The following is an 11,990-nucleotide window of genomic DNA, read 5'->3' on the forward strand; positions in this document are numbered from 1 at the left end:
GTCTTGACTGTTAAGATTGGTGTCTCATGCCCTTATCCTTCAATACGTAATGTTTTTTTTAGTCATCACTATCGTGACATCAAGATTTAATTCCAATGACCTATGTGTAATGAGTTTTTTTAATTTCATAACTCATAATTTTTTGTTTATTCTTACTACAATACACATACAGTACATAATAAGCAGTATCAAGAGTATTTAACTATAATTCTATCATCAAGGGTTCTGTTAAATAAATATGGAGTTAAAATTATTTATTCATATCTTTTTTACCTGCCTACCGTCCACTGACTACAATCACTGGTGTTACGTTTGTTTTTATCACATATTAAACAATCAGTCTAAATATTAACACAGACAATTATGTTACTTGTGTATTTATAGTGAATTAAACTATCAAAAAAGGTATTTACAATTCAAAGAAATTTTACCGGTCACTTGAAATAAAACATGCTGCATAGGTTAATGTGTAGATGTTCTAACCATTATGTTAATACAGTATTTCAGTATTTTCATTTTGGTACAGGTAAAAGTTTAAGTATTTAACCCTGCGTTGGTCGCGCACGGTCCTAGATTCCGCTACGCGAGAATTTGTTATGCTATTCTTGTTGGAGTTGGTAACATGCAACGTGCTTTTGTCTAGCTGAGTTCTAGAATCCCCTCCCCCACTTCATGCCGTAAAAGCAGTGTTTGGTGTTACATTGTAGGCAACAGAGGGGTTTTGTTTACGTCCTGGTCTGCCATTCCGGCGCGCCTATCTGTGTAGCCGCTACCCCGGTACTCGAGACCGTGCGCGACTGTTTGTGTTTGTGTGTTCCCGGACTTGTGGACAGTGCGTGACTGTAATTGTTTGCGGATAAACAAATATTTTGTGCATCTAAATTTTTGAAAATGGATCCGAAAGAAGAAGAACGAATTCTCCAACTTCTGCGTGAAGTTCCAAGTGAAAATGACTTTATTGGTGGCGATTTTAGTCGAAGCCAGCCAGATATGGTATCAAGATATTTGCCTTGGCAGACACTAGAGTTTGCTATGCTCTAAATATGGAGATCTATGGGGCCAAACAGCCTCCAGGGCCATATCAAGTTAACAATTCACCATCTGAATTGGTTCTTCGTTTAATTCAACCTATCTCGGGACAGAAAGACATGTCACTGTGGACAACTGGTTCACTTCCATTCCTTTAGGAAGGAAACTGAAGAATCAGCATAGATTATCACTTGTCGGTGCTTTAAGGAAAAATAAGAGAGAGGTACCATCTTTATTTGTAGAAACTAAGCAAAGGCCTCATCAGACAAGCCTGTTTGCCTTTGGCGACGACATGACACTTGTATCATATGTACCAAAAAAAGAATAGAAATGATTTCCTTCAGTTGTCCATGCATTTTGATGATAGAATCGATGAATCATCTGGGGATGCCCAAATGCCAGAAATATTGACGCTCTATAACACTACGAAGGGAGGTGTAGATACCCTCTATGAAATGAAAGCAACTTATTCAGTGGGTAGAATGACTAATCGGTGGCCTCTCGTTGTTTTCTTTGCAATGCTGAACATTGAAGGAGTCAATAGTTTCATCATTTGGAGATCAAATACGCGGAATGAAGTAACAAGAAGATCTTATCTCAAAACTCTCAGCCGGGAGTTGTGTATGGACGTCTTGAAAGTCAGAACGACATTGACCAACCTTTCTTGCCAACTTCAGACACAAGTTAAAGCCCTTGCCGGGGTGCCAGCTCCTCGTCTAGGAGAAGCTCCGGAGGAAGGAACAAGTCATGGACGATGTTCGCTATGTAGGTGGAAACAAAATAGGAAAACAGGAGTAAGAAGTGCACGTTGTAGAATCTACATCTGCGGCGAGCATACATACCTAAGACTGTGTCTAAACCGGCCATTAGATAGACCAGAAAACAAGGACACTAACGAATCAGATTAAATCAGAATCTTGTAGTTTCCAAATTTTATATTTACTTCACTGAACTTACCTAAGCCTATAAAAAATATTTTTACTGTACTCAGTATTCTTAAACATTCTATTATTATGTTTTATTTATTAAGGTCTATTAGTATTTTTAAATAATATTTTTTTAGTATTTTATGTATATAGGATATAGAAATTTTAATTTTGTAATGTAAGTTGAAGTACACATCAATTTCAATTACATTTATATAAGAACATTTAAACTACTTATAAATTATTCACTTATTTGTTTTCTAAATACGGTACATTATAAATAAATGTTTTTATAATTTATGAGCTATTTTCAATTTTAACCAGTGTTTTCTATGGATTACTCGAACACGGTCTCACAGACCGTGCGCGAGCAACGACGTTCCAGGCGGAACGCGACTAACGCAGGGTTAACAAATGTTTAGCTCCAATATATTGAGCTAGCTATTATAGTGAATATTGAGTTTAGCTCCATTTCACCTTTCACTTAGTGCAGTGGCTGAAATTCAATATTCGTATTGAATCAACCCTTCCCACCCATGTTAAGTGTTGTGTACCATTCAAAACTAAGACTCAGCTATGAGATTATACTTATTGTAAGTATATTTTCCAAAGAGTGATTATCATATGTTTTGTAATTCATTTTCTTTATTTTAAAATGTAATCTTTAAGTTTGTTATTATAAATTATAATAAAAATAATATTCACCCAATAAATCATACCTATGTAACACCTTTTTATAACAAATGCTTTAGATTAGATAGGGTAATGGGTAATATGTAAAATACTATTTAACATACAAACATAACCAAATGTTTCACATCATACTGGAAAAAACCATGTGTATGTGTATGTGTCTGCACGCACACATGTGCGTTCGTGCGTAAAGGTAAAATTATAACAATAAGTTTTATAAAGAAAGATTTTGATCAATTTTAACAGAGATGAACTTTACAGATTAATCATAAACAGTGAACTTTAAAGTTCAATGACTTATTAATCAAATTACTTCTAAAAATTATCTTTGTCTACTATGAAGCTTGTGTAACGAATGTTTCATGTTCCAGTTTACCCTCAGAAGCAGCAGTACGCATACGCCGGCTATCCTGCACCCACCGCGTACCCAGGACCTTACTACCATGGCTCACAGTATGGCCCCTACAACTACTGAAAACGAGACACTTATGGGTTCCGAGAACTGTGCTCCAAAGCTACTGAATGTGAACAACTGATTGTATCTCAGAGCTGCCTTTGGACACATCATATATTATATTTAATTAGGAAAAGCATTTTGTGTTAATTTAAAATTATACATAACACATTTTTGATTTGGACATAATATCCTGTCATTGTGATTTTTGTATCATTACTATGCAAACCATTTTTGGAAAAAATGAATTTGGATAGTTAATTTATTTAATGTTGTATTAACAGGAAAACTACTCATCATTCTGTGAATAATGGGTTTACTTGCTATTTAATAAAATCAAATAATATAAAACTTTTTTTAAATTTAATATAAAGTTTCAAGAATTGATATTTTCTTGGTGTGTAACAGGCATACAAAAATACAACTTGTGAATCATAACGGATATTGTAACTTCAAACTAAAATTTGAATAATTTTCAAACATAAATTAGATTTTAAATTAAATAATGTATAAATTAAGTACTACGCTATAGTATGTAAGTTTTATTAGATTTGATGTAAACTATATGTGGTTATGAATTATTACAAAAATAAAGAAGTACTAATTTAAGCTATCAACATTCATGAAATATAAATTGTTACTTTAAATTTCATTAGATTCCATCCTAATAATTGAACCAATTTTCAAGAGTGTAATGTATTTAAAACTAAATGTATTTCTTTCAATAAATCTGAAGTAAGCAATAATGTTGATATTAAATAACTGTGATGAAGAAATTAATATACAAAGAAATATAAATAAGAAATATACAAAAAAAGATACAAATTACCTTGAATGTTGAGTAAAGATATTTACTTCTGAAATAAATAACTGAGCTGATATATTTTCTGAAAATAGTTGTTTTCAGCTATCTATTTATTTTGTACCATATTATAACATTAGTGTTAAGTAACTTTAGTGTATTTTTAGCTAGTGTACAGACGAGTATCTCTTGAAACTATTTGCTCACTCATGAAGAAGCAGTATTTTTATCTATAGATTATTTATCTACTGTTCTGTTTATTATAAGTATAAGTGCTTTTATATGTAACATTGTGTACAGAGACCAAATAATAACAAGTAATTCTTTTACATCACAAAAATCTGAATTAATTGTTATTCTTTATTATTGTTATTTTCAACCCAGAAAATATTTAAAAACAACGATTGTAAACTGGATACAAATAAATTAGTTTTTTATTTTGTTGTTTTACTTTTTCCAGTAACGAATATCAAACCAGTACCTTGCAGTAGTATATCTCTAGGACTAAGGCTAGATGTATCTAAGGATTAATGAAATGTGTAAGACTAGGACTAACTACTTAGATAAATGATTGATTCTTGACATGTATTCATTCAGTATCCATAGGACTCGTACAAGAACATTAGATTTGTACCAATGTCAACAAATGCATTGTGTTGATACATGCATAACACCAGTAGCTTATGCTATCTGCGGAGGGTTATAACCTCCTGCCTGGTCATTGCTGAAGCATTTCCTGTTTGCTAATGGGTTTGGCACACCAAATCCAAATCGATTACTTCACACTTTTTTTTTGGCATTCATCAAAAACAGCCACCACATGATATGGCTGAGTTAGTGTATACACCACTTAACTATTACACCTTCATATGTCTTGGGACAGGTCAAAAGGAATAACAGTTATTAGTCTGAATAGCGAAAGCTGATTTTATGTTTTTGTTTCATCTCGACAGACGTTGAAAGGTGAGAAAATCTTTAAGATAATCTGAGAAGATCAAGATCGGTTATGGAGAGATAAGAGAACTGTCATACTCGTCCATGAAATATGAAAATCACCTGATCAAATGTGTTGACAAACGAGGTTATACCAAGAAAACCCTCTCCCAATCATGAAATTTGACACTCATATAAGTGGGGTTGATCGTGCTGATCAGATGATGGCTCCACACATTTGAGCAAAATCAATCCGCTGGGACAAAAAGATCTTTGTCCATACTATACAAATGTTACTGATAACTCATATTATATACACAATATGAACCACCCAAAAATGAAACCGTATGACCTGATTGGAAGTAATCGGATTTTTACACGGTCCCCTCATCTTGTTGAATTACCTAAAAAATTACTAAGGAAAGACGTTCACAAGCTGGGAAAGATAAATGAATAGTGAAAATTTATTGTCATAAATGTTGTGTACGGGTTACGGGGAATCGGAATAAAAGACTGAATTAGTTTACATCATCGACTGTGCTCGGTTAAGGTTGGAGGGTAACAGAGCGAGAGAGAAGGGCAGGACACTGGAAGTGGTAGGTGGTGTGATCTGGTGGCGTGATGAGAACAGCCAATGGCATTTATTCAAACTAATCACCCCATATGACGTCACAGCATCATAGATCATACAGTTGGTCTTTGTCTGTGGCTTTAACTTGCCAGTAACAATTTATAATATGTATAATAATTATTATTATAATTATTATTGTAATTCAATACATTACATTTCCTCCCTTCCAAATTTCAAAATAAATTGAATTCACACAAGTCATAGATAAATTAAACAATACAAGTGTAATAATAAATATATAATAAACACATATAAATATAAATAACACATATCATTATTAAATGTCATCCTTAAGTACTGTAAGTTATTTACAAGTTTAATTTCTCTACAAGTTTCCTAATACGAGTTGGGTATCTGTTTGTATGATCAGCTGTTCTAGTGACAGGAGAAGGAACAGCTGAGGGTAGAGAAAGACGTGGTCTAGAATGAGGGGTAGTGATGTGACATGGAGAGGTATGATGCGGTGAGGAGGGGGAGAGACCAGCTGATCTAGTGAGGTCAGTGTTACTAATTCTGACTGGGCTTGGAGTTGGCGGACACTGAGCGCCTGTCTCACGCTCCGCAACTGTACGGTCCTGAGATGGTGGAATTTGACTGTCACTGTCAACAATACTACTGTGTAGTCCTATCAGCTGATCAATATGTCTACTCCAAATTAGACCAGTTTTTGTCATAACAGAATACATTACATTATTTAACTGTTTTATTACAATGCCCTCTATCCATTTGTCTTTAGAGCGATAATCTCTCACTAATACAGATTGATTAGGAAATAGAATTCTCGTTTTTCTACCGCTAAAATATTCTTTTTGTTTGTCCTGTTTTAATTGCACAGTTCTGGCTATATTAGGTCTGAGTAAATCTAGCCTGCATCTTAGTGGTCTATTAAACATTAATTTGGCAGGTGTCTCGTTAGTAGTGCTATGAACGGAGTTTCTGTAATCAAATAACATCCTATTCAAGGCTACTTTAGTATCAATATTTTCTTGAAAAGCCAATCTTATTTTACGTTTAGCATACTTAACTGAGTTCTCAGCCTGACCATTAGACTGAGGATGATAAGCTGGTGAAAATGTATGTCTTATACCATTAAGTTGCATGAAATTTTTAAATTCAACTGAGGTAAATGGTGGTCCATTATCACTATGGATAGTGACAGGTAATCCAAATCTAGAAAATAGTTCTCTTAACTTTTCTATAGCTAGCTTAGCTGAAGTAGAGCCTACTTCAAATACTTCCAACCACTTAGTGTAAGCATCAATTCTTCTAGGTTGTGACGCCAACGCCCATCACTCTGCTGGATGGGGCAGCACCAACACTAACCCTAGAGGTGAGGCACTTTTACAATTTCTTCTAAGTAGGGACCTATTTATATGTAATAAAGGTAACCGCCCTACGTTCGCAACACGAATTAGACAAGAAGTTATTGACATAACAATCTGCACACAAGGAATACTTGGAATGGTTGATAAGTGGCACGTAAGCGAAGAGGCCTCATTATCGGATCACAGGTATATCCTCTTCAACTTGCAAGATGAGGCTGCAGAGGTCCTCTATCGTAATCCCAGGAGGACTGACTGGTTGGGATATAAGTCTGACCTTCAGTCACAGTTGGGATCGGTAGGCGGAAGGGTGCGATGCTTCACAGACATAGATCAGATAGCTTCTGACCTGCAGAATGCTATAATCAATAGCTTCCATGACAATTGCCCATTGCGACGGGGGAAGAGTCGAACCAATAGTAAGTGGTGGACTGCAGACCTCGCTCGCAAAAGGGCTAATGTCAGGAAGCTGTACAATCAATGCAAAAGGAGCCGTATCTGGGAGTCCTATCATAGAGCTCTAACAGAATACAGCCTAGCAATTAAAAAAGCAAAACAAAGTTCCTGGAGGCAGTTTACACAGAAGGTAAATGAGTTAAGCGCGGCAGCTAGACTGCAACGCTTGCTAGCCTCAAGTCCAACCGGTCACTTGGGATCTTTAAGGTCCCAGGGAGGTCAACACACTTCCGGGTCTAGTGATAGCCTCAAACTTCTCCTTGAGACTCACTTCCCTGATTGTATCTTTGAGAATGACGACACTGGAACGTCTGGTAATCACGAGGCAGGCTCACGGCCAAGAGCTTGTCGTGGTAGCTGGGCCATTGCCAGAAGGATTGTCACTCTCTCTAAAGCCAAATGGGCAATTTCTAAATTTGCCCCTTTCAAATCTGCAGGAGGGGATGGAATCTTTCCGGCCCTGCTTCAACAAGGGCCGGAGAATCTCCTTACCCTTCTATGTGAACTATTCAGGGCGAGCCTAGCCTATGGGTACATACCACAAGTCTGGCGTCTCAACAGGGTGGTCTTCATCCCTAAAAAAGGGAGAGCGGACTACTCTGTCCCTAAATCTTTTCGTCCCATCAGTTTATCTTCGTTTCTACTGAAAAACATTAGAAAGACTGGTGGAGAGGCACCTGAGAAAGGGAGTTCTCTCAGACACTCCCCTTCATCGCAACCAACATGCATACTAGCAAGGCAAATCCTGTGAATCAGCACTGCACCAATTAGTCAGTAGGATTGAGGATAGCCTGTCCGCCAAGGAATTGGCATTGTGCACCTTCATAGACATTGAAGGAGCTTTCGACAATGCCAAATTCACTGCAATGGTAAGTGGAGCACAGCGACGTGGCCTCGAGCCAGATCTGTGCCGGTGGCTTAGGGCCATGCTGTGCTCCAGACGGATCAGGGCCGATCTCAATGAAGTATCGCTTGTGATCGCACCCACAAGGGGATGTCCTCAAGGAGGCATCCTGTCACCTCTACTGTGGAATCTAGTAGTAGATGGTCTACTTGAGGACCTTACTAACAACGGAATCTATGTCCAAGGATATGCAGACGACATAGTCCTTATGGTACAGGGAAAGTACACAAATGTTGTTGTTGATATCATGAATACCAACCTTCAACATGTACACAACTGGTGTCAGGGAGAGGGACTGAAAGTAAATCCCTCTAAGACAGTAGTTGTACCATTCACTAGAAAAAAGAACCTAGAGTCTCTTTCTAGGCTGAAACTCGCATCCACTCAGCTGGAGTGGTCAAAGACAGTCAAATATTTAGGACTGACTCTAGACCATAAGCTTACGTGGAATGATCATCTTAATAATATCCTGCACAAAGCAAAGTGGGCGCTCATGACGTCCAGGAGACTTGCAGGAATCTCATGGGGCGTAAAACCCCATATAGCACTATGGCTTTACAAAGCAGTTGTAAGGCCTCAAATCACTTATGGTTCATTAGTCTGGTGGACAAAGGTGAATCAGGTAACTGCCAAAGCCAAGCTTGAAAGCTTACAAAGGCTTGGCACAATCTTTGTAACCGGAGCATTCAGGAGCAGTCCCTCAGCGACCCTCGAGGTGGCTTTAGGACTTCTACCTCTTGATGTTCATATAAAAGCTGAAGCGCGTAAGTCAGCTTATCGGCTGATGGTTGCTGGCTTGTGGAGGAATGGCGCGTCTAACGCGAGCCATGGCGCCATCACTGAAGCTGTAAACCCAAGCGCTATTCTCGAAATGGTCTCCGACACAATGAGAACGGAGTTCGTATTCAATAAGCCATTCTCTGTTGACTTCTACTCCAGAGATGAGTGGAAATCGCAAGATAACATCCCAACAATAAGAAAGAGCTTTGTCTGGTACACGGATGGCTCGCTTATTAAGGGTAGAACTGGATATGGAGTGTTTAGTCAATCCCCTAGAACTGCCCTTAGCGGCAGTTTGGGTCGGAACTGCTCCATATTTCAAGCCGAAATCTATGGTATCCTAGCCTGTGCCAACCTAGGCCTCACCAGAAGGTACCAGGAAATGAACATCTGTATAATGTCAGACAGTCAGGCAGCTCTTAAAGCTCTTGACTCCAACAGCATTTCATCCAAGCTTGTGTGGGAGTGCTTTAACACTCTCTGCAAGCTTGGATCACGCAACTGTGTGCGTCTTGGTTGGGTACCGGGCCACACAGGCATAGGTGGCAACGAATGCGCCGACAGGCTTGCCAAAAGCGGAGCAAGCATGCCATACACCGGTCCAGAACCGAGTTGTGGTATAAGCAAGTCAGCCGCTTATCAAAGTATAAACAAATGGTCCAGGAAGACACACCGCTTGCGGTGGCAGAGTCACCAAGGACAAGCACTCGGCAAAAGACTGCTTGCCGATTCTAGCTCCGGATTCACCAGATGGCTGATGGGGCTGGGGAGGGATCGGGTTAAGCAAGTGATTGCCTTGATCACTGGACACGGCCACTTCAGGAAACACCTAAACACTCTAGGTTTACGAAATGAGGACTCGAAGTGTAGACTCTGCAATAAGTCTGAAGAGACTGCAAAACACATAATACTGGACTGTGAGAGACTGGGAGCAAGGAGAAGGGCTCTTTTCGGTGATAAACAACCAGGCGACGAACCAGATGCTAGTATCGGGGAAAAGCTTCTTAGCCTAATTAAGGGCACGAAGATAGGCTTACCCCTCTAACATCAAAGGGGCACACAATAAGCTCAGGTTGACGTGTGAGGATCTAGGAATCCACCCCAATATCCCAAAGGAAAAAAAAAAAAAAAAAAAAAAAAAAAAGCATCAATTACTACCAAGTAGGTCTTATCTTTGAAAGGACCCAAGTAATCAATATGCAATCTTTCCCATGGCATAGATGGATAGTGCCAAACATGTAGATTACTCTTACTAGGACTAGAACGTTCCATAAGACAGGAAGAGCAATTGTTCGCTAGGCTTTCAATGTTTTCATCTATATTTGGCCACCAAATATAGGATCTTGCTACTGACTTCATTTTTACAATTCCCAAGTGACTCGCGTGTAACTCATTTAATATGTAGCTACGCAACTTGTTAGGAACAACAATTCTATATCCCCACATAACAATGCCATGCTCAACTGTTAGCTCGTCCTTCCTTTGGAAATAAGGTAACAATTCCCTATTCTCTCCTGACAAAAAATTTGGCCATCCGTACATCACATAGTTATGTATTTGTTTTATAATAGGATCATTTTGGGTTTCAGCTTTTACATCTTCAAAAGTTAAAGGTACTGAACTTTCAGCGATACAGTGTAAATAGGTACCTTTCCACCTTGGTTCATTGTTATTATTTACAACGTGTTTAGTGCTTAATGGTAAGCGTGATAATGCGTCTGCGTTACCATGCTTTTCTGACCTTACATACTGTACATCAAAATTGTATCCACTTAAAAATAATGCGTATCTTTGTAATCGGCTTGCTGCGAAAACAGGTAAACCCTTTTTCGGTCCAAATATGCTAATTAAAGGTTTGTGATCAGTACACAATGTGAATTTTCGGCCATACAAATATTGATGAAATTTCCTTACTCCATATACTACTGCTAAAGCTTCCTTATCTATTTGTGAATATTGACATTCTGCTGGTGATAAAGTACGAGAGTGGTATGCAATAGGTTTCTCAACGCCTTCAGGGGTTATGATACTAAGTACGCAGCCCAGCCCTGTCGAGCTTGCGTCTACTGCTAGTTTTACAGGCAACTTTGAATCATAATGCGCCAAAACTGGTGCTTTAGTCAAAACATCCTTGACATGGCTAAATGACTTGAGACATTTTTCATCAAAATCAAATGGCACGTCCTTTTTTAACAAGTTGTACAACGGACTCAAGATTGTTGACAAATTTTTGATAAACTTTCCATAATAATTTACCAAGCCAATAAAAGCTTTGACTTGAGTGACAGATTTAGGTACAGGTGCTTGATTTATAGCTTTAATTTTAGATTCAGAGGTATGCAGTCCATCTTTATCGATACTAAAACCAAGATACTCGATTTTGTCTACAAAGAATGTACATTTATCTTTCTTTACGGTAAATCCTTTTTCACTCAGGCGTTTACAAACCTCTTGCAACCTACTTACATGAGTTTCGTTATTAGGTGCGGTGATAAGAATATCATCCATGAACACTGATATGCCTTCTAAATTATGCAAAGATTGTTCAATAACTCTTTGAAATATGCCTGGGGCTGATGAGATTCCATAAGGCATTCTACAATATGAGAAAAGACCCTTATGCGTGCTAATTGTACATAATTTTTGTGACTCACTATCTAACTTTAATTGCATATAGGCTTGACTAAGATCTATTTTAGAGAAACGTTCTCCATGCTGTAAATTTGCAAATAAATCTTCTATTCTAGGTATAGGGTACTTGTCTACTTCTAGATACTGATTTAGAGTAACTTTAAAGTCTCCACATAGCCTAATTTCACCGTTCTTTTTTAATACTGGTAAGTAGATATGAATATGCCGGTTCTAGACCACTTTTGGGACAGACAGAAAATCAATGTAAAATACTGTCCATTGAACCATAAACAAATCTAATAAAATCTAACAGGAAAGCACGAATGTTAAATAACCGAATCTTTAGCTGTTTTACTGTTCAATGTTTGCTTCTACATTTATAAGCTGTTTTAATGAAAAAATAAAAAAATCTTAATAAAAAATCTTTAT

The 11,990-nt window shown here is 37.7% G+C and overlaps 1 protein-coding gene across 2 annotated transcripts in view; it reads left to right on the forward strand.

The window, feature by feature from the left end:
* The window catches only part of LOC124353951 (transmembrane protein 178B), a 76,592-nt gene extending 72,248 nt beyond the window's left edge, over positions 1 to 4,344 (forward strand). For both annotated transcript variants that reach the window (XM_046804036.1, XM_046804035.1), the window contains exon 7: positions 3,020 to 4,344. In XM_046804036.1, coding sequence (XP_046659992.1) covers positions 3,020 to 3,123 — 104 coding nt within the window. In that variant the 3' untranslated portion in view covers positions 3,124 to 4,344. The remainder of the gene's footprint in view (positions 1 to 3,019) is intronic.
* Positions 4,345 to 11,990: the final 7,646 nt, after the last annotated feature.

This window comes from Homalodisca vitripennis, chromosome 2 (genome assembly GCF_021130785.1).
Source record: "Homalodisca vitripennis isolate AUS2020 chromosome 2, UT_GWSS_2.1, whole genome shotgun sequence".
Classification (NCBI taxonomy): domain Eukaryota; kingdom Metazoa; phylum Arthropoda; class Insecta; order Hemiptera; family Cicadellidae; genus Homalodisca; species Homalodisca vitripennis.